Raw genomic sequence first — 23,976 nt, forward strand, 5'->3', positions numbered from 1 at the left:
AGGTTGGGCAAAGACCTGCATGCACAACAAAAGAACAACTATGACTGCCTACCTCAGGAGTCTCTGCTTTTTCTGTGACACTACTGATGGAGATAAACAGCCCATATTAGATGAGACATTAACCTGAAAAGCTGGAAGCAAACTTTTATGTCTTGTGTGTAGGTCATATTTTCAAGGAAGTAGGGATAGGCTATACAGACTAGTCCTGGATAAACTAAGGATGTCATTGCCTTCTCACTTAAGTAAACTTCCTCAGAAAGGGCTTTGGCACTAGTTAAGGTCATGTGAGACAGGTTTGAGAAATTATCAAACTGAAATAGTGAAAAATCACTTTGCTTCATGGTCTCCTATGCTGAGACAGCTGAGAGGAAAAAAACAGTGTCAAGAATGCTGTTTGTTTAAAATGGTTATGCAATTCCCATGAAGACACAGGTCTGCAGAGGCTTCAGCTGTGTGCAAGTCATCCCTCAGAGACAGGGCAGATGGAGATCCCTTGTTAAAAACATTACTGGTTGCTAAAGTGAAAGGAACAAAAACAAGACCATAATTTGCCTTCACTTTCAGAAGTTGCTTAGACACCGAACACACAGAATTTTACATTGAGTCCAGTCCTAAAATGTTTTCACGCAGTTGTCCCCAGGTAGTACCTATGACATTATAAACTTCATGGAGAAATACTGAGCTGAATCCTGGGATCAATGTCCAGATCCTAAACTTTATCTCAACACTCTGCTGTTTTTTTTGCCAAAGACTAAAATGGCAAGTTCTCCGTAAAAAGAGAGGGGAGTAAGAAAGTGGTTTGAGAGCCTCAGGAGAGCTGAAATTGGAAACTGTAATTTTTTTTTCTTCACAAGTAGCAGAAAAATAAGCTACTCCAATTTGAAGTGAGATTTCAAATTTGTGCCAGAACAGACTACTCAACTGTAACCTCTTTACATTGTAGATGGCAGATTCAGTAACACATATTTGCTCTGTAATAAGACTAAATAAGACTCCAAAACAGACAGATCATTGTGAGATGTGCAAAGCTACCAAAAACCTTCTTTGGAAATCTTGGAGAACTTACAGCTCCTCCAGCTCCTGATTACAGGTCAGATGCAGAAGTAACCCTGGTCAATGTTTTCCTTCTTCCTAGACAGCAAAAAATGAGTACTTGCGTCCTTGTACAAGTCTGCATGTCTGGGTAGGAGAACAGACTGTTGCCAAAGAGGTGATTCAGAAACATTTCCTGATGCTCCTTTCTTACCCTAGGACTGAGGTCCTGATAAAAGAAATAGACAAGCAGGTTATTTACATTGCTGAAGCAAAGAGAGATGAGTGCATTCAAGCCACGCACTGAAAAATTAAGCAAGCTTAAAGCCACAGCACTAAGCAGAAGAAACCACAAGTGAAAAGAATTGTATTTTCTGAAAGAAACCCATAACCAAACAAGGTACTCGAAAAGAACACTTAACACAGAGAAGTTGAAGAGATCATCGCAACCAGAACTAGCAAGGAAGTGCTCTGCCATCACTGGAGTTGAAAGAACGAAGAGATTTCTTCTTCCCGTGGGTGGCTGGGGCAGGGAGGGTGAGGCACAAAGCAGGTGCTCTACAGCTACTAATACAACTGAAACATCTCCACCCTGCCTGAATAGGAACCTGAACAATTCCTGAAAATGGAGGCACAATTTCAGCAACTTCCACAAGCCTCCAGTAAATTAAGCCATTCATTTTTAACTTTACTAAAATCAATGTGATTCAAGGATCAGAAAGACTCAAAAATTAAACACCTATGAAAGCAAAGTTCATCATTCTACTAACAGATTCACCCTTAAAAATGTTGAATCTTTAGGAAATCGGATTGGTAACTATTAGGAGAGCTTACATTTAACAAACTTGTTTACAAGTTTAACTGATAACAACCACCTGATGCCTATTATTTTCAAAAGTAATATAAAAAAATTAAAATGCACAGGCAAATATCAAAAAGTTTGAAAACACAGCTTTCAATAGCATACTATACTGCTGTCCTCTTCTGCCTCGCTGTCACTTACCCCATCAGATTCTATTACTGCTCTTACTTTCCTTCCAGCTTCCATTTCCTAACCTTTCCCAGCTTTTCTTCTTCACATTTTTAAGTACAGTTCAAAGTGGTACTCTCTCCTCTTTTATAATGCCTGTAAGGCCAGAAACACTGATAGAACAAGAAAACTCTTTCCTAATACTTTCTGTCATGGAACCTTCCAGAAGAACAATTAAATAAAAAGCTTATCTGTTCCTAAAGCTGTCAGAATATTAAACCCAATATTAGACCTGTTGTGAAAGGGAGCTTTAGGTAAAGCAGAGTACATCTGCTGCCAACTCACCTTCAGTGCACTGAACTAACAAATCCATCAAGTCTTTATTCACCATATGAAAATTGAGAGTATTTCTGTTTTTGTAACTTGGCCAAAACTTGATTCTTTTCTACAGGAAAACCAACACAGATGCCAAAGCGATCCTGTTTCCTCCTGCCTCACAGTCACCTAGTTTCTGCACAAAAGCAGAGCTTTGCAGAAGGTTGGGTGTTTTACCTTGAAGCAAAAGGGGCCAAGATTACTAATATGCCGTTCTTCAGTGCACCACCTCTAGAAATTAAAACTCTTTTATACTGTTTTTTTACAGGTGACTTCCTATGCATATCATTAGTAAACGGATTTATGCAGTTACGCTACAATCTCGGAGACAAGACAGTCATCCTACAGGCCCTTCAGAAGGTCCGTGCAAATGGAAATACATGGCACTTACTCAAAGCAGGAAGAGCTGGCAATGAAGGCTACCTGGACCTGGATGGTATCAACGTTACTCAAAAAGCTAGTCCTGGAATGAATGTACTAGACACACACACAGATTTTTTTGTTGGAGGGGTGTCCTCCTTAAACCTTGTTAATTCAATGGCAATAGAAAATGAACCCATAGGTTTCACTGGTTGCATTCGAGAAATTGTTATAAACAACAGGGAACTGAAGCTTACTGCGACTGATCCCAAAGGTGGAGCTAATGTTGGTGACTGTGACGGAACAGTTTGTGGGTACTCAGTGTGCAAAAATAGTGGAACATGTCAAGTTGAAAACTCAGGGTTTTCTTGTTCTTGCCCACCAGAGTGGACAGGGACCACATGTGAGCAATCTGTTCACTGTTCACAAAACATGTGTGGCTCTCAAGGGCTCTGTATTCCTCAACCTTCTTCATTTTCATACACCTGTGTATGTGCACTAGGCTGGTCAGGCAAGTACTGCGATAGCAAAATAAAATTTTATATAGCAAAGTTTGTCGGCAACTCCTACATTAAATACACAGATTCTTATTATGGAAAAAGAGACCTCCAGTACAGCCGCATTTCTTTAAATTTTACTACCAATCAAACTGAAGGCTTAATAGCATGGATGGGCAAAAGTGAAGATGAAGATAATGACTTCCTTGCCATCGGTATTGCCAATGGAACATTAAAAGTTATGGTCAATCTTGGAGAAAGAATCTCTGTTCCTCTAATGCATAGAAAATACTTCACCTGTTGTGACGAAAGATGGCATTTTGTTACTGTAGCTCAAAATCAAACATGTATTAAGGTATACCTTGATGAGGAGTTAATTATTTTTGAAGACATTGATCCACAAAGAAAATACACTGCTTTAAACTATGGTGGCATTTGCTATTTTGGTGGGTTTGAAATTGGCAGGAAAGTCAATGTAGTCACTACAGGGCTTTTTCAGAAGGAATTCACTGGTAAAATTAAAGATGTTGTGCTCTTCCAAGATTCCAAGAAGCTTCAGCTAATGAATGCAGAAGGGTACAATGTTTATGATGGAAATTCTGGAAATTAATTGAAAAAATGTTCAAGACTCTGTAAAAGTGATAAACTTTCTTTTCCTCCTGTTTCTTGTGTTAGTTGGCAGTGTAATACTCAGAAACCAACAGAAGAAAATTTTCATTAAGAAAAGTAATTAGGGACAATTTTATGTTGAGTATTAATAGATATAAAACATGTTTTACTCTTAAAATTTCTTACTTATACTCTTTAGTATTTACTTTAAAATAATGGGAAAGTCTGCAGGATTTTTTTCTTTATTGTGCTGGAAATAGTTTCATAAATAAATGGATAGTAATTAGCTTATAAAGCCAACCATCATTCAACTGTTGTTTGTTGCTTTATGAGGATAACTGTTAACCTGTTTCTCCAACTTTTAAATTTTATTAGTGTTTCTCTTATAATTTTATAATATTAAGGTCAAGTGTAAAAACTGAAATTGGGGTATGGAAGAAAAGGTGTATTAGGTGCAAAAAGTACATGTTTATTGTAAGGAGAATTTTTAAAATCATAACAGTTGTAATTACTTGTTAAGCCCACAAAGATCCTAATTAGGTAATGAAGTTCTCCCTCCATTCTGAGTCTCTGCCCATCCTGTATGCATTTATGTAAAAGGGTAGAACTTAGCATGAACACAGGCTTACAATATTACACTTAAAGACTGATACTAAGAGCAGAAAAGGTATTTCACTTAAGAAAGACAAAAGAGGCCCGCTGCTTTTCTGCAGCAGAGGTCTCCCCCTATTTGGCTACATGAAAACTTTTTGCTTCAACAGTTCAGAACTGGAATATGGGAATCTGGCATTCTGTCTACAAGTAACTTCTATTCCTAAAAGCTTAAAAATCAGAAAATCCAAGAACTGCTTTGCTTTAGCTATGCCTTTCTGGCTTATATGGCCCTAAATAAGATTTCAAAATTTTACTAGAAAAGGCTTTGGTCATAATAAACTGATTTTCCCTGACTATATCTTTCATTAATTTATAATTTCAAAAGTTGATAGAGCTCTTAATCTATAAAATTATAAAATATGCAAAAATTCTATTCCTTCTGAAAAAGTTTAGTTATATTCTGCTTCAGGAAGCAACAAAAAAAATCCAGTTCTATTTTAATGTGCTGAAACCAATGATCTATATCTACATTTTTCATTTGACTGCTGGCTTACTATATAAATAAAATGCTTAAATAAAAATAATAGTGATTGATTACTATCTTCTTTTTTAGTTTTCTATAGCTCAAAAGCACATAATAAACTATCACCTCCTTGCATTCTTCAGAATACAGAAACAGGTCAGAAACAAGTAACCGTTCTAGGGCAGGGGGGAGGGAGGTGAGGGTAGTGTGTGTGTTTATCTTTCTGTAAAGTAGATACAGAGCAGAGACAATAAGCACCTAAAACTAGGTGACACGCACTTGTCTTCATATAACCATACTTAGTGTGTGCCAATGAATGCACTGCCAAGTCAAGTTAACAGGTGACTTGAAGATTACTGCTGTACACTTCGCTTATGGAACTACCCCCAAGATGTTTTATTAAGCATCTGCAAACTTCTTTTAGAGGTTCTTTCTATCTTCTGCTGCTGCCCTGAGGCCCCAAGTGATCAGCCTGATGCAGCAGAGCTTCCTTGCCTCTTCCTAACAGGCAGCTCACAGAGCCCAATTAGCATTTGAGTCATCCCCAGATTCTTCTCTTCCAGTTTCTCTAAGTAGGGCCTTTTATTGCCATGTGATGCTGGAGAGGGGAGCATATTTAGCATTTGTCCTGTTCTCTCTAGGGCTCCTGGGGTACTGCCAGTTCCACAGCAGGGCACACTGCCCTTTGTGATCTGAGCAGTGATTCAAGGTAATACAAGAACAAGTAATCAAAGCACTTCCAGCTAACACAAGTGTTGGAAGGAGAGTGACTGAAGGCAATGGAGAAGATAAAATCCTTTATTCCTGTAGTAACAGGATTTATTCCCATTACACTAACTCAGACCCTAGGAACACGTCCTGCAAACTGTTGCTTTGTGTTAATTTAAACACTTAACAAAACTCTCCCTCAAGAGCTGTTTTACTGCAACTCTCTTTAGGTTCTACATACATGAGGCAGGTAGCAAAGTACTCAGCAAACTTGCAAAATATTTACATATTCTTTCCAAACAAATTATTTCTGATAGTTCTGGCAAACAGCATTCCCATGCCTTCCGTCCAGGCAATTGCAATTTTCATTGCTCCCAGTTTATTTTCAAAGCACAGATGGATGCGCATGTGAGAGGCAGATCTTCAGTGGACTGGCAGTAGAGTACTTTTGAACAGGTCAAAAGAAAATCTTCACATGGAGAGCTGCCAATTTAAAACTTACTTCCAAAACAAGAACAATGCTTAGATAAAGTTGTGTGCCTACAGAACTCTAATGTAATTATTTAAAAACCACAACACATGCATAATACTACCAGATATATCCAATGGCACTACTGCTATACAGACTATGGAATTGATTTGGAAAAGATTAATTTAATTTATCATGCTATAAAAAGGTTTACATATTGCTTTCAGTTAATAACAAACTGAAGATTTTTTTTTAAATTAGTCTTCTCAACTATGAGCGTAAGAAACATCACTCAGTAGAAGTCTACCACCCCCTTTATTCTGTGCAAGATTTTTAATTTTGATCAATCTGATCATGAAGCTACCTGCAAGGTGTCCAAGTAAAATTTTACTTTAAAATATATTCATAATTAAAACCAACAATTAGAGTGTTGTTAAACTGGGAAGACCTTTCTGGAGAGAAGAGGCTTTTCTACAGCTACGTGCTAAATGTTATGTCAGCAGCATAGTAAGGTTGTGTACTCAAATTTAAAAATAAAACGCTGAAAAACAGAACAATAAATTTCAATTTTTCTTTATATGGTGGAATATTTTTGTTGTTTCTGACAGATTCAACAAGATGCCCAGTGTATTTTAAGAAGTGTAAGAGTAGGTGACTTGAGTTGGTTTTTCATGTTCGCATTGTCTGGCATCAGTGGATGGTAATCATTATAAAATATCAATTTACCGAAAGTCCCAAAGGTATAAACACTCTTCTCCCCCCTCCCCCCGTATGTTCTCCAAAACTCAAAACAAACCGAGCCATGAAGTGTACAACAAATGTGGTATTATGTGTTTCAGCTTTCCATATTCATTTAGCCTACAGTTTCACACCTATGAAATCAAACACACACAGTATGTGAGAAAGTTTTATCATTTTAGAATCAAAATATCCCTTAAAATATTTACATTTTACAGTAAAAAGGATAGCAAAACACAAAGTAATGTACAAGCTTAGGTATTCAAGTTTTTGAAGCATGGAAAATGGTGGGAGAAATGAATTTACTACTACAAATCATATTTTCAAGAATTTAGGTTAAAAATGCTTTCTTATTAAAACAAGTGCAGTTTAAAGCAGTAACATTTGAGCAGCACAGCCTTCCAATTTCTGGTCACAAACTGCTTCAGATGCTTAGGAAATACTTGAAAACTAATGAAATACACTTGAATTTTTTTATTGTATGACTGAATAATTTAAAAAAACCCCAAACTCTTCACACCACCGAGCATATTATGTTTTGTTGTAATGGGTGGATTCTTTGCTACAGTCTTTAAAAACAGTGCAATTTAAAAGAAGGTTATTGTATGAAAATCACCTTTAAAATTATCAGAGCATCTTAAAACAGAAGAGAGCACAAATTACCAAAGGCAGCAACTATATTGCAGACTTGACTAAAGCCAACTTCCTCAACTAACAAAATTCCTAAGCCTTTATTGCATATTAATAAAAGAAATCTTTAAAATTTTGAATATACAGCAATGTAAAATTTTTAAACATATTAAACTCCTACTTCTAGCGATAGTTGGTATAATGAAAAAAAAGGATGAGTATTGGTACATCGAGTGGTACCAAAACACAGACTTGTTTCTGCAAAACACCAACATGGAATAAAAAAGATGGCACAATCCTAGCAGGCTCTTTTTTTTTTTTTTTTTTTTATACAAAGTTTTACGACATTACTCTAACAGTTTATTTAAATAGGATTTTAAAAGACTGCCTGCATCTTTTTACCTTTTGCTTTTAGTTCTGTCAGTGTGGTCCCTATGTCTCTCTCTGTTCTTTTCACTTTCTCGTTCTCTATGCTTCTCTTTGCTTTTCTCCCTCTCCTTATCTTTTTCATGAGCCTGCTCTTCACTTTTAGGCTTCTCTGCCTTTTTTTCTGGATTCCTAGTCTCTCTGGGGCTTTTTCCATCAGCAGCCCTATCATTGTGTGGAGATCGCGCTCTTTCTTTGTCTCTCTGTCCTTCCTCTCTACTCTTCCTCTCCCTCTCTTTTTCCTGGTTTCTGTCTCTGCGTCTGTTTCTCTCAGAATCTTGCTCCCAGTATTTTTCGTTGCTCCACTCTTTTTCATGTCTCTCTTTTTTTTGGTGATGGGTTTCACTGTAAAGTCTTTGTCGATCATTTTTTCCTCTACTGAACCCTCTCTCCAAATGCTGTTCTTCTCTGCCCCAAGGATCGCTGTGGCGTCTTTCTGGTCTCCTACTGTCTTTAGTCTGAAAAAAATTTTCTGGTCCCAAAAATCTTGATTGCTTGTGAGCCACTGGTAGCCCTTGTGCCATGGGTCCAGCATAATGTGGTGGCTGACCTGATAAATGAGCTACTGGTGGCCATTGCATCATTGGATTTTGAGGAAAACCAAAGCCAGGAGGAGGAAGAAGTGGAGGTGGTAAATGAGGAGGAAATCCAAACATAGGGTTGTTTTGCTGAGGGAAGTTATGCGGTGCGGGAGCCTGAAACTGAAATCCAGGTGGATTAGGTTTAGGATGCTGAAAATTCTGTTGTGGAGGTCCAACAGATGAGAAGCTGCCACTTGTAACAGGGCTTGGGACTTTGGAAATAAATTCAGAACGGGAAGAATTTTCGGTTTCAAAATGAGATGAAGTTGCTGCTGGTCCTCTTCTAAATGAGTTCACTGTTTCAATGTTTTGCATCAGTGCATCTTCCTGTGAGTGTTTGTTATCTTCCGCTTGTGACCCAACTGTGCTATCTGCTTTAGCTGCTGCTGAACTGAACTGCGCCTCACTGGATTGAAGATCACTTTGACAGAGGTTTAAGCCCACTTCTCCAGAAGACTGTTTATTCTCTGGTTCTATTTGATCATTTCCTGAAGGATTCTGTCGGTCCTCACTTCTGCTAACATCTCCATCCTTGTTTTCTGAAGTATTAGTCTGCTGGCTTCGTCCAGCTGCCTGTCTTGGGTCTCTTTTAAGATTAATAAATGGAGGTGATTTAGAGGTACTAGCAGTGGTACCTTCAGTAGAACCTACACTAACATTGTTCTCATTGGGTTTTTTCCCTGCATTTGATGAAGAAGAAATGCTGGAATTTGTGCTCTTTTTAACTTCTTGTGAAACACTATCCTTGTCTGGTACCTGCCACTTTGGGTCATTTTCTTTACTTTCTTCAGTTTCTTTATTCTGTGACTGAGCAGATAAATTTGCTAAAAATGCTTCTGTGGAGACATCTGGAGGTTTTCCCTTAAGACTCAACCCTATCAAAGAACCAGCACTTTTTGCAGAACTTGAGGTCCCTGCAGCTGCTGTATCCACGGTTACAGTAGTGTTAGTGGATTCTTGAAGATCATCCAAACCAGTCTTTGCTTCACTAACTTCAGTAGTTATATTAGCAACATCCATGTTTTCTTCTTTTAATGTTGCCTGTTCATTTAATAATGGTATCTCTTCACTAGGACCTGCTTCTGACTTGTTGTGTTCATATACCTGCCCTGTTGTACCCAACAGGCTTTGAAGGATATCATCTACTGGCAGTGGTTTATTTGCTAGTTCCAGAGTAGAAGGCTGATTTTCCCATCCAACCAGGACTCCAGGAAGAAACCTGAGAGGCTTTGGTGGTTCATGTTTGGTGCTTTCTGCTAATGGTTCAGCAACTGCTGGAACATCTTCTACATTAGACTGCTGAAGTTTATTTCTCTGCTTGTGCAGCACAGTTGTGAAGGAATTGAAAAAATTATTTTCCTCTTCTTCTAGTGCCAGTTCGTGATGAGAGACTTCAGGTTTGCTTGGCTTGCTTTTCTTCTCTGGTGGCAAGCTACTCAAGGTACTTTCAGCAGCTTCATCTGCAAAACTGCTAGTAACACTTGAAACAGCAGTAATCTGTCTCTTCATTTTCTGGCGAATTATCAATCCCAGTAATAAATTTGGTCGATGTATTTCAATCCCTGTATAAATTGTAAAAGCAATTTATCATCTCTTCATATTTTGTTAAATGCAATCATTTCAACAAAAATAACCCCCATACTCCCACAATATATACAGAAAGTAATTTTTTGAAATTTCCATTGTTAAACATAACAAACAATATTTAAAATAATAAAAATGCATTTCTAACATTAAAATTACTAGTTCAAATATTGCAAATTGTTTTAAGTACCATACTGCCTGCTATAACTTCCAAATAGAGAATACGAGACAGTAGTCTCATCAGAGCTTAACAGAAGTTAAACATTGTGTTTGTCTAACGCAGCTACAGTGGTAGCATAGCACATGAGGAAAAAAAAAAGAGTAAACACAAAGTATCCTCATCAATTTGCATTAGACATACTTCTTCAAAGATTTACCAAGAGTGAATTTTCAAAATGATTCCCTCAGTCCAGTAAAGGCACTGTGTTTTAAGTTATACTATTACCTATCCCATCACTAGGTATTTTGTTCTGTATAATTTAGGTTCTGCCAAGAAAAATAGGAGCTGTAGCTCATTCTCTCTTGATTTCAGCCCTGCCTATCTCAAAAAGGGAGATCATCCACAAATTTTTATAACCAAGATAAACTGACACAAAATAACTCAAGCGTAAGAAGAATGGCTGAAAGCTATTTTAGGACCTTTTCTTCCTTGGCCATTTATGTTTTAAACTTTCCATGTATTCTTCTTAAGGAGCTTTGGAATACTTGAAAAAAAGAGAATTAGTATATTTCAAATAATGAAAAATACTGTTTTAAAGTGAGAGTATCAATTTGGAACCCAATATAACTAGGATAGTCCACTTGTGTAACTGAGTTGACTGACAGTGAAATCTACAAAGCCTCCTGGGTCAGAGGAGGAAGGTAGTAGACATGAAACAAAGTTATACATAGTAATTTTTCAACATCAACACTTCAAAGTATCAAAATAACCTAACGATGGGAAATTAATGTATTTTCAAGGAAACTAATATAATAATACTATAGCAAACTCATAACATGTTGGAATAAAATAGCGGGCATTTTTTAATTTAATTTCCTCTTAAATTTCTGTTGCAAACTTCTTTTAAGTAGCATTATGATGCTTAAGTTCCAAATTCCAAGCAGTACTTACCAGGCCCATCAAAAGGCACAAGGTGATGAGGGACTTTATCAGAGGAACCAAGAGGGATGAGGTACAAATCTTTCACTTGCTTCATGTTATTAGCCGCTACACCATAACGTTTTCTGCTGCTGAAATAGGCAAACAACAACGCATAGGAGATCTGATCCTCTTCAGTTACTGGGGTAAAGCGAACTACACAAATCTCCTGTTTACAAGAAGAGAGAGAAAGAAGTTGGTCAAGTACATTTTTCTGTGAAACGTTAATTGTTTTACTGACTGCTCTTTATTTAAAAGTACAGTTCAGAGGAGAAAAAGCCTCCTCAGTTTTGCACACTGTAACAGTACCAAAATTGAAAGGTAACACTTGAGATGTGGTTTTGCACACTGTGACAGTACTGAAATGGAAGAGTAACACTTGAGACGTGAAGTGGCACTCAGGACAAGTTACTGTGTCAAAGGAATACAGGTATTGTCAAACAGCAAATGACAGGTTGTGGTTAGATAGGAAGAAAATAAACACCAGCAGCTGCCATTCGTCCCATTCAGCATAACTGCCAGATATCCTTAAAGTGTCATGTATCTCACAAACATTTCAAAGAGAAACAAAACCAGTATCTTTAGGATGACTCAGATATACATTAAACAGCAATCCTTCAATATGTAAAATTCTTACCTTGGTCCCTGAAGCTTTGATTTTTTCTACATAATCCCAGACAGTGTGAGGAGATATCCTTCCACCTACTTGAATACTATCAGGTAAATCCTATGAGAAAAGACAATAGAAATCTGAATCCAACATAAATATTGTGATAAATACTTCATCCAGTATCTGTTTCCTATATTCAAAACATACTTGGTTCTTTTAATTCTTAAATTATAATTTAAAAATATTGGTAGAAGTTACAACAGTAGAAGCAAATTAATTTAAACTTTGGATATTTAAATTAATATTCTTAGTGTAAAGTAAATGATATGTAATAAATTGGTCATCATTCAATACTGTTCATTTATACCTCTCCAAACCTATTCAGTAACATTAACTGCCAACAATACTGTGTTCTAGAAACACTCAACCCATCTGAAAGATCAAACTGCAATGAGAGCTCCACACCTATGTATATAATAAACTTCTAAAAATTTTCATCTTCAGGGTAAAACATAACCTACACATGCATGTATATACAGACATAAATTTGTTCTTGGATACTACAAGCAACATAAACAGACTTTCAGATGTTCAAGAACACCTAAGAAAAAAGTTTTTTGAAATAAAGCAAATAAAGCAATCCTTTAGTATTAAGGATTACTACATGCCCTGCACTTCCCTGAAGACTGACAGCAAACTAAAGACAACCTAATTAATTGAAGACCTTTTGATTAGAAAACTGATGTTTCCTGTAACTGCTGAGAGGTAACATTGAACCTTATGGGTTCTCTGATCTTAATTTTACAGAAGAATGAAGACAACTATTAAAAGCAGTTGCATGCTTTTCCTGCCTCTCAGATACTGAAGAGAACATTCCAGAAGCTTTTTGGGATAATTTAGTCTTACAAGTGGAAGGTTAGGACCAGAATTGCCACCAGACGGGCAAAAAAAAACAAAACAAAAAAACCAAACAAACAAAAAACCAAAACAAAAACCCCAACAAACAAACAAACAAAACCAAAAATAACAAAAAAAACAAACAAAAAAAAAAATCCCATTAAACAGGTTTCTGTTGTAAATAAGATGAATTGCAGGTACATTACTGAGTAATACTTTACTTAAAAATACAGACCTTAACCTACACCCTCCCACAAATACTTTACTCAGTACACTGCTCATGCTTCAATGTCTTTCATCATTACACTGTCATAGAAGGTTGCTAAAGTTAATAAATGAACTGTTCATTCTTTGCAGTAAATATAAATACCTCTGTTAAATACTCGAAAGAGCCAGAAACTGGATAAGCCTTAATAACAAACTTTGCCACTGAAGGCATATTGATAAAACCCTTCCAGATGAAATTCAGGCGTGCCAGAAACAGACTTTCACATTCCACGGTACCAGGCGTTTCTGACCTAAAAAAGGACAAACAAAATCCCACTTTGTTTACAACATGATACATCCCACAAGATAATGTAAATCATAATTTTTCTTTATAAAAAAATTGTTATTAAGAATTTTCTTTTTCAGTTAAGCATCCTCCCAAGAGACCGGCAGACAACTATGTTTCTCATCTTCCAGTGGAGTAGATATATGGTACAAGAAGGACAGGCAGATAAGCAGTACATTAGTTCACTACTGTATCTTTTGAAAACAGACAAGTTATTTAGTCCAAGAGTTATTAAACGCTACTGAAGGGGAAACAAACTTATATAAGGGCTGCGGAGCCAGCGAGACTTTCCTCTGCCACAGGGACGAATGAAGACAAACTGCCTGCTGGCCTATCCTACATTTTGTTGCAACATTGTCTGTCCACCATCTGAATGCCTATGTCCCCCCTTCATTCTCCGTGCCCCACAGGCTGGCTACCAGTCTCTTCTCACCCATGCACCACTTCCACAGCTTCTGTGAGTACCACCTCGCCACTTCACCTGTACAAAACTGTCTTTCCTTCCTTCAAAAAAAAGCCTCAGTTTTGTCAACAAAGCAACTGCAAAAACTAAATGGGAAGATGAATAATTTCACAGGAGAGTGTTTCTCAACCTGAGGGCTTCCTTACAGAAAAAGATTACACATATCAACATTTCCCAACATGTTGCTATCAAAATACTCTAGGTATGCTATTAGCAGTTTTAAGATGGATGCCCCGTAGTACCAGTTGTTGTGCTGTTACAGCAACATGGAAACCTACATTTATTTCTGTCTGTACTAGACACTGCAGATTCCAAGTAAGGTCCACTACCTCTAGTAAAGGGTCACATTGTCCCAGTAAAGGTAAAATTTCAGCATGAACTCTGGTCAATTCTAAATAACTGGGAGTTGTTTTTTCTAGAAAACCCTCCCTCAAACTAGAAACAAGCAGCCTCATAAACTGCAATTTCCTCTTTAGTGAATAGCAGAATGTGGAAGAAAATGAAAACAAGGCTGACACCAAATACAGCAAAACATCAATCAAGCTGCTGTTACTTGTCACATCTAGAAAAGCACTGCTTTGAGATTTTAAACTAGTCTGATTTCTCAGTGCAAATGCTCTGTTTAGAGCAATCTCAAATTCCCTGGCTTTATATATATACATGTACACAAAGACACACATTCATTCAAATGTAGCACTGTTCAAACTACATTCATTAATAGCAAAATACAGTATGAAATCTACATCCTGATTTCTTTTAGTGTGAATTCTTTCTAGACCTTGTTGCACCAGAAAACACAGTTTACTGTTCCCTAAAAGGAAATGTGGTAATCAGAAGTTTGCAATCACAACAATATATGTACTATTATTTATATAAAAGCACACTTACTTCAGCAGAGTACCCCATTCTTAAGACATGTACAGGTACACAAACGCATTAATGAAATGCAATTTAAAAATTAGCTTTAGACATAATAGCTTAACAAGATTAATAATGTCTTTCATTTAAAACTACTGTTTCTACAGTTTATATTACTTTGGGAGAGGTGTGAATGATTTTGATGAGTCTTGCTTATCATCTTCCAGTAATTCTGAAGCTAAAATACTTGATGTTGAGGAAAGTGCATCCGCAATGCTCTCAGCTTCATTGTCTGACTGGTTTCCGTGCAACTCCAACAGACACTTTCACTTTTTTTGCAGAAAGATCATCAGTAGGTGGTGCCATTCGTCCTGCAGAGAAGGAATTGCAATGGGCTTAATTTTTTATTAAAGAAACAAAAAGAGGAGTTCCTCTGAACACATGGAACACACACCAAAATGACCACATATAGCCATTGAAGTGGCATAGGATAAGGAATTCATACATTTTATACCTACATGTTATAAATTTATCCACTATATATGTTTATACAGTACTATACATAAATATTGACACTGTAATGGTACAGGATAAAGAAATGAGGAATCAACATTAGTATGCACATCCATTATAGGGGTTTCTTTCTCTGCAGTCTTTTTTATAAAAAAGAAGACAAGTTTATTCCAATAACCTATCATTTTAGTACTGTCCCTTCTGTAAATTATGAAGTAGAACACTGCTTCCACAACTTGCAACTACGTTAAGAACCACATTTATTTACATCCTTGAGGTATACTAAGATTTATCACTGAAAATTATTATAGAGGTATGATACATTTATTTTCATGTGCTTTTCCAAATACCTATGCAGATTTTGCAGTTAAGATCAAAGAGATGATTTTTATGTTGACTTGTGGTGTCCGGGGATGCAGATTCATTTATTTCTTTATCTTTTTCAGCTTCGTCTGACTTCTCAAACAACTTCATGTTAGGTTCCTAAGAAAAGTTAAATACATTTCAGTTACCCTTTTTGCCCACTCTGTTAATATTCAGAGCTAATATTGCCATTCATATTGCTTAAATGTTTAATAGTGTTTTCCCCCCTTCAGACATAAGGCTCTCTGCTTCAGCTGTATAGCTTAAAATGCTATCACAAAGTCACAAACGCATTAAAAGAATTAATTTGTATTCCCAAATATCTTTGGGTAACATTTAGTACATTTTCTAATTTCTACTTTCTATTTTCTACAATGGTCAGAATTCATCATAGAGTCACAGTATGGAAGGAAAAGACCCAACCAACACACCAGGCCCAGTAAAAGTCAGTAAGGATCAAAGAAAAATTGAACTCCAAAGAGACCTAACATATAATTACAGATCTGAACAACAAAATCATAAACAAAACACTTCACAAACATATTGTCTATGAACTAAATACACTGGTGTCATGCTTTCTTTTCTACCTGAATTTCCATTACTTCCTCTTGTTCTTTCATCTGTGTTTCACTTTCAATTTCTATTTCTCCTTTGTGAGTAATTTTTGTGATAGGTCTTCTTTCAACTTCCCTCTGCTCTTTCTCAATCATTTCAATTGTCTGTGAAAAAAGGAAGTTATGTGTAGTTATTCCCAAACCATAAAATTTGGAAATCCACAAATATAAGAGATAAATAAGATTGCCATTAGGAAACCCTCTGGAGAAAAAAATAATACATTTTTATTTTGCAAGTGTCAACTAGTTTCAAAAAGCAAACATGCAAGCAGCCCATCTAACTTCTCCTATGGTGCAGCAAATACTTACCAGGCATGTATTTATACAAGTTATAAAGCAAACCTTCAACACTAAATTAAAATATCAGTAATTCTGATTTTCTAATAGCTAAACAAAGAAACAAACAAATAAAAAAGCATCAACTCTTTTCCCATAATAGTAGGGACAATGTACGATATAAAATGCATGCAGATTCACATTATCTTTTCAAGAGCTTGTTTTTTAATACATAAACCTAAAGCTTCATTTAAAAGAAAAACCATTCAAAGGTATTCTTAAAATTAATGGATATACTAATTCTGATCAGCGCTGCTGCTTTGCTCTGTTGCAATAAAATAAAATACAAACCATTATTTCTAATATTGGTTCTTAAGGTACATTTCCACTTCTTAAACCAAGAAGTGTTGGCTGTTGCAAATATTTTAAGACTTGTTTATTAAAGAAAAAAGGATTCTATGATTTCTTTATCTACCTGCCAAATACCTACAGTTACTTTTGAACACCCTGGGAAATTAAAAAAAAAAAAATTACTTGGCAGACTTGATGACTTGCTTAAACAGGAAAATGAAAAGTATAGTCAAATGATACATACTTATTTTACATGCTGTATTCCATTTCAAGTTCTAGAAATTTTGAAGTATTTCTCCTAAATAATCAGGACCCTTTAATAACTTTTTGAGCAGCATACACATTTGTTTTGAAACTCTTTCTCATAGCAGTGAAATACTATTATGCATGGTCTGTTTTCAGTATTTCAATAATGTTTATAATAACAAATGTAAAAAAGATGCACTGCAAAAGACAGACTGTGGATAGTTATAGAATAATCAAACTTTTCATGTCTTTATAGGCCTTTGAAACAACTTCAAGATAACAGAATAATCCAACAATTGTTTTTGCATAGAAACTAACAAAAAAGTTGTCATGACTCATAAAGAGGTCTAGTCACAATATGTAATGGAAAGGAAAATACACAGGAATAATTACTACTGCAATGTACACTGCAGTCCCTAAAACAGCATCGCACCATACTGAATCAGTTATCAGGGAACATTCATTCTCAGCACACAGACTTCAAGAGAATGAATTTCCATCTACTCTGTGCTACACTACCTACTCATTATTTTTTATCAGAAATCATCTGATAAAACCCATAATTCATGGTATCATAAAACCCAAACGCAAAATGCATAGCAGTTAACAGTATCCAAATATCACGCTTATTAGGTTCTGTGATGTGGCATACAAATACCAAAGATTCTGCCAACATAAATCCAGATTTTGTAAACTAGAACACTTTAAATGGCCGTTTCCAAGCAGCTGCAGTTATCATTGGACTAAATGCCTAATAAGCAGGTTATTATTTAAGAAAAAAGCATTTTCTATAAAAGTAATAGTTTCTCATATTGTTGCTTCTCCTCCTAAACTGTCAACACAGCTATAAATATAGTGTAATTTTTAGTTTAAAGAAAAGTCATAATCTTCATACACTTTCTTGGGTTTGTTTTCTGTTTGGGTTTTTTTTCTGTTTTCCCTTTAGGCTGCTTTTCAGACTGGCAGATCACGTTTTCAGCTATGAGGTTACTTCTTGGTGGGTGATTTGTCAGGCTCCGTCAGTAAGTTAGAAAGAACACCAGTTTGGCTTGGTTTGCCCAAACCAACCTCTCTCCCTCTTTAAAAAATTAGGTATCTCCAAAGTTCTAGTAAGAGTTTTAGAATCTTACAGAAAATAAGGACAAAGAAGCCTTCACTCTTGAGACAGAAGAACAAAGAGCAAGCAATACAGTTGTATGGCAAAGGAAAATGCACGGTTTCCCCCTTTCAGAAACTGACTACACTACTTTCACTTCTGTTTTAACAACTTCTTTGGGGTTTGAATAGTAAAGAAATTATAGAGATCATCCTGCTTAGTCACAATTGCTTTGTACAACATGCATTCTGTTCTTTCTGCACACACTTAACCTGCAAACAGAAATTACACATGCTTGGGCTGTCAATTAAACAACGTAAGTTTACAAATCTCACATGTCTGTTTTCTCTCTGTCTCCAGGCAGCCAGTTCTTTGGAAGCGAGCTCTTCTGGACTCATCTTTATTAGATGGTCTGGAGTAACTTCTCCTTTCAGTACTTTCTTAAATAATATCTAGAAGAAAAAAGAAAAGTGACTATTGTTATCAAGACAAAACCAGCTTGCAGTAGGAAATACATTCAGAGAAGCAACATACAACATGCTTTGTACAGCTACAGGGATCATGTGGGTTTGTTTCTTCCATCGCAGGAAGTAGTACCAGATTTTATAACATAAAAAGCTTAATTCCAGAGCTCCATTTTCTTCTACATAACAATGTATCTACATATATCCTAATCAACAGTTATTTCAAAAGAGAAAGTGAGTTAATCCCCACTGCAGTAGTATCTCAGACATTTTTGTTTTTTAAAAAGGTACAAATCCTCTGTATTATACAATAAAGAGAAGACAGTATCAAAAAGGATGTCTGCGCTTCTTGACTGATTCAAGTCCTAGGGTAAAAGAAAGAAAACCAACTAATGTAGGGGTATGAGCAAAGAGAAGGCAGAAGTCAGCTGTCAGAAGTTAGACAAAAGTTAGCCTGTTCATATAATTTACAGCTGGCCAATTGTAATGGCAAAACAACTTGATCGGAGTAACTGACAAAAGGACAAAAGACAGAAGCTGAGGAGGTATGATGTTGACTAACAAGCTCATAGAAGACAGAAAAAAGAGTGAAGATCAAGCTTGAGAAATCTGGGTATGAAAAAGCATGGTGAGACAAGATCCTGGGCAGAAAAATGCTTAGTGCAGGAAACACCAAAAATTTATGGGGGAAAACAGGAACAACCAAATAAGAGATAGTGGTAAAGACAAACACAAACTAGGTAAGCTATATGCACTACACTTTGAAAATCAGCAATGAAACATACAGTGAGAGCAAAGAGTTGAAGAATAATGAGGAAAAAGGAGACAGAGGACACTGAGTGCACAAAGAACAAACAACATCAAAGAAACAAAAAAACCACACTATTAAAAAAACCCCTAAACAGGTAAATTGCAGCAGGATTCATAAAGTATCTACATAGAAGACTGTTCCTTTCATCTACTGCAAATAAAGGATTTCTGTAAAGCACAACAGACAAATTTCACATACATTATTTTTAGGATCTTTTAGATTGAACATTAGGCTTCTGTATTTGTTCTTATACTTTGCATCAGTGTCCCGAAAAAAAGAAAACAGCTCTCTTTCAATCCTTGTGGCAACTTTTGCTGCTCTCTCCTCGGGAATCTTTAAGCTGGAGTCTGTCAATCTGTGAGAAAACACAATGGCAAAAATTACCAAATGCTTCCAAATAATTAATATTTTTCCTCTGCTTTCCAAATGAAAATATTTCCAAACACAGATTAATAATTTATTAATATATTTTTACCTTTTCATCAGAATTTCTTTAAGAGACTGCTTGACACTTTGTCTTATCTGATCAGCAGAAGGTTTGGAAGCTGGCACAGCTGGCAAGTGTGTTGCACTAATGGATCCTTTCTCATTTTTCTTTTTCTTAATTTCTTGTTTCTCATGAACACCTATAAAAACAGAGTTGAAAATTATAAAATTCTCAAGCCACTTTTATAAACTTTCACTGTTGCTGGAGTTACTGTCATGAAGTTTTATTTTTAAACTGCTAAGAACTGACCTTCAAAAAGAAGGAATGGAGCCACAGGGTAGATCGGTTTTGATAGGTTGAGGGTGTTTTTCTTCTTTGTTTTGGTTTGTGTGTTACTTAGATTAATTCAGAAAAAAAGCTTCCTTGGCAGAAACAAACAGGACTAACGCCCTTTGATTTAAGGTATTTTCTTCTACACTAAACCAAGATGACCAGGGTTTATTAGTTTAATCTTAAGTAAGATTTTTGACTCTTGAATTTTTAAAACAGCATAGATGAATTTTTCAACGAATAAACTGAGAAATAATATACTACGAAGCACATATCATAAGCATAGTAAGTTTTACTTTAAAATCCCATTTTTCATTTAACTTAGCATTTCTGTATCTGTCAGTCATGAAAATTATTTCAATTATAATAATCTCAGCTTCTGACTCAGAACACTATTAAAACAAGGTCATTATAAGAACTGTGTCACAAATGATACAAATAATGGATAAGTTAACCAAATTAAAATCATTAAAGCAAAATTACTAATTTTCAGAGTGTCAACTGAAAGGTCATCTGTCTCAGCATTATGAACACATCACTAATTTTGAGCAGTAGCCTTCTATTTAGGAAAGCAATGGGAAATAAATAATACTATTTTTTTTCATTTTCTGCTCTGGAAAAAGAAACAAACTGAAGACCAATAAAGATCTAACTGGAGAGTTTGATTGCAAAAAGAAGTCTTTATTATTACTTTCTGCTACTGAGTGCAACTTAGAATGCATTAACACCAGAAGCAAACTTGACTATATTTTCAAGTGCCTATAGAAAGGTAGATTTTCTTTTCTGTTGGGTAGACAGTGTGGGTGGATCAACTCTCATGAATCCAACTCTGAATCCAATCAAAATTACCAACTTCCCTTTCTTTGCCTGCAAGGTGTTGCAGACCTAAGAGCTCTTCTGCCATTCTGTGCTGTGATCTACAGTGTTCCTATGCTGGCCTTGTTAAGTACAGCAGCTCTAAAAATGCTTTTATTTCCTCAATACATATTTTTGCTCATCTCCTCCTCCTCAGAAGGATGAAGAACTGGACTAAAACCTTTCAAAAAACTGTAGCCTGACAGAGCCAAGGGAAACGGAAAACCTTCACATGCCAGGAACACTTTAGTAACATTTCAACCATCTGATAACAAAGTCCCACAGCAGGCAAGTAATGGGCAAGATTAGCAATAAACAATGCCATTATAAGCATAATTCAAAGCAGTTAACATATTAAGACAAACGTGCTGCTTTACATTAATGCTAACCATCGTAAATGAGACTACCAAGTGCCCTCTCTTTCTAGAAATGATTTTGAAATTAACTTCTATTCTGAAATTGTCACTGTATTGTCAGTATAAAATATTTACATTTAGATTTACATTTAATGCTGATATTTTCAACTCTAATAAGAGTTTCTAGAATGTACTTGGCATTGGCCAAGAAACAGAAGAGCAGAATTATGTATTTTTGAGACAAAAATTCAAGGCTTGAGTCTAGGAATTAAAGATGGTTCTCACACAGAATCTCACTAGCTTTGCTGCTGAGATTTCAGTTTGAAACGACAACAATTTTGCATTATCACGACCTTAGAAGAATAATGCTTCCTGGAAGGGAGCTGGGGAGAAGATAGAGGCTGCTGGGAGGGGAAATACGTTCCTACAACCTTTCAAATAAAATTTAAATAAAAATCTGATGACTCAGCATGCAATATAGTGTTCCCCTATGAAATGAGTTGATAAAATTGACAATTTGTGAAAAATATATCAGTAAGTCAAAATATAATTCATACAGAAATTAGAATATTTTTATATACACAAAGTATTTCATAGTATTTTATGGAAGAGTATTTCAAAGTCTCATGCAATGTGAAATAAAGTTTAATACAGAGATGTCTGTGTACTTTTCTCCCACTCTTGACTACGTGAGCATCCTGTACTATTGAAACAGGAAATACACATCTACATAGGAAGCATTTACCTACTAAAAAAAAAAAAAAAAGAAAAAAAAAGAAAGAAAAGAAATAAAGATCATTAACATCATGGGAACAAACAGCTCTCCAGATCACTTCCACTACAGAGTGTGGTTTGAAAAACTGATACTATAAAGAAAGTTATCATCCTTTACTGTACATATAGGTACTTCACCAAACCTCGGTACCTGATTTTGTGGACCTTTCTGCCATACTAAGGGATTCTTTACTTATTTTTTCATTTTTATCTTCAGGGGACCGCCGAGGAATTACACCAGTCTGTGGTCCCTTCCGAGGAGGAACATGCTGCCCTTTTTTAGTATCCAAGTCTCTGGGCTCTGACAAGTTCTTCCCATCACCAGATTCCTGAAATAAACATTAACACATGTTAGCATGCTACCGAATGCTACAATTAACCACCACGTAATTGCTACATATTTTTCTTTTTATACGTATAATATATACCCGGGATGTATGCACCATCATATAATATTTTCTAAAGAGTTATTGAAAAAATTCCAAATTACTGCCAAGCATTGCAGTCTCTTTTAAATACTGGTTGAAGAAACAACACAGACAATCTGCATTTAAGCTCTGTATTGAAAAACCACTATGTTTTATTTTAATACGTCAGGGACACAAATGAACATCCCTTAACCAGTTTCAGCCACATATGCACAGATATCACTGATATTTAGAAAGCATATGTAAACCAAAATTAAAAACAGTTTACATGTCAGAATTTCAATACTACTATTCAGAAATAAGACAGAAGTATTGATGATTTTGTTATCATGAATATGATACTATATACTAAAAGACTGAAGAGTTGTGTCAATACTCTTTGCAAATTATTCTTTGGTTAGTAAAATCAGACACAAAAAGTAGAACTGCCCAAATTAAAGCATTAGGCATTTTCCTCTACACACAATCTGAAGTAAAAACAATCAAAAGGAAAATACTGTTGTCGTATTGCTTTAAAGATATTTAATATATCTGCAGTTTATAACATAAATTGCCAGATGTCCTATAACAAATTTAGAAATCTGGAAGAAAAACGCATTAAGTTATTCACCACTTCTATATACCCCTGTATGTATAGTTTAATATACACATTCAGGAGTTGGACTTCAATGATCCTTGTGGACCCCTTCCAACTTAGGATATTCTATACACATTTAAATGCACATAAATCTGTTCAAATATAAGAAGAGTTTAGCAGTATCGTCTTGAAGAAGTCATGCCAATTAGAAAATGAAGTAACTCTGACAATAAAAAAGAGAAGTTTTAAATTAGATTCACAAAGATTTTTGAAACATGATCTATTAACTGGCAATAGGACAGGAAAACACCTTCTAACCCCAGTAATTAAGAGAACTTAAAGCATTAAATAAGACTCACCCGTCTGAAGATTTTGACTTTGTGCTTCCCAGTGTCCTCCATCTGCTTTGTTTTTTCAGTTGTCGTGTTTAGGTTACAAGCAGGTGTTTGCTTTGACATCCCCAGTTTTTCACACTCAACTGCTTTTTCTTCTCTATGCTCAAGTTTCATTGGAGTATCTGGTACATTTTGATCAAAACACTCCATTTTTTTATCTTCTTCAGCACAGCATTTCACACACACATACTCTTTATCTTCTTCACCCATCTGCTGTGCTTGAGAAAGGCTCAGTCCAACACAATCACCATGAAACCAATCATCACATCTACCACAACCTACCATAAACCTGAAAACAAAATAAGACATGTCAGTGAAAAGTGTGAAAGAAGACTACAAGATACAGCAACTTCAGCAGAATATACCACACTTGGTCTGATTTGTGCATCTCAACAATTTGTTCTTACCTGGCAAGTGATTTTCTTTGTAGCTTTACATCCATCTCCAGCCTTACGACATGGTATGATCTTCCTGAGAAATATTAG

At 35.7% G+C, this 23,976-nt stretch overlaps 2 protein-coding genes across 2 annotated transcripts in view; one reads left to right on the top strand and one right to left on the bottom strand.

Annotated features, from left to right (window-relative positions):
* Positions 1-3,973, top strand: part of LOC126640159 (protein eyes shut homolog) — a 673,551-nt gene extending 669,578 nt beyond the window's left edge. Inside the window, exon 39 of the mRNA XM_050315721.1 lies at positions 2,646-3,973. Within this exon, the coding sequence (XP_050171678.1) occupies positions 2,646-3,844 (1,199 nt within the window). The 3' untranslated portion in view covers positions 3,845-3,973. The remainder of the gene's footprint in view (positions 1-2,645) is intronic.
* A 2,972-nt stretch (positions 3,974-6,945) lies between these two features.
* Positions 6,946-23,976, bottom strand: part of PHF3 (PHD finger protein 3) — a 48,670-nt gene continuing 31,639 nt past the window's right edge. Inside the window, 13 exon segments of the mRNA XM_050316300.1 lie at positions 6,946-10,074; positions 11,208-11,403; positions 11,872-11,961; positions 13,112-13,259; positions 14,793-14,914; positions 14,916-14,986; positions 15,479-15,611; positions 16,079-16,210; positions 18,410-18,526; positions 19,548-19,704; positions 19,825-19,975; positions 22,243-22,420; positions 23,456-23,780. Coding sequence (XP_050172257.1) covers positions 7,904-10,074; positions 11,208-11,403; positions 11,872-11,961; positions 13,112-13,259; positions 14,793-14,914; positions 14,916-14,986; positions 15,479-15,611; positions 16,079-16,210; positions 18,410-18,526; positions 19,548-19,704; positions 19,825-19,975; positions 22,243-22,420; positions 23,456-23,780 — 3,991 coding nt within the window. The 3' untranslated portion in view covers positions 6,946-7,903.

The sequence above is a fragment of the Myiozetetes cayanensis genome, unplaced genomic scaffold (assembly GCF_022539395.1).
Source record: "Myiozetetes cayanensis isolate MyiCay16 unplaced genomic scaffold, myiCay2020 scf2-11, whole genome shotgun sequence".
In the NCBI taxonomy this organism is placed as follows: domain Eukaryota; kingdom Metazoa; phylum Chordata; class Aves; order Passeriformes; family Tyrannidae; genus Myiozetetes; species Myiozetetes cayanensis.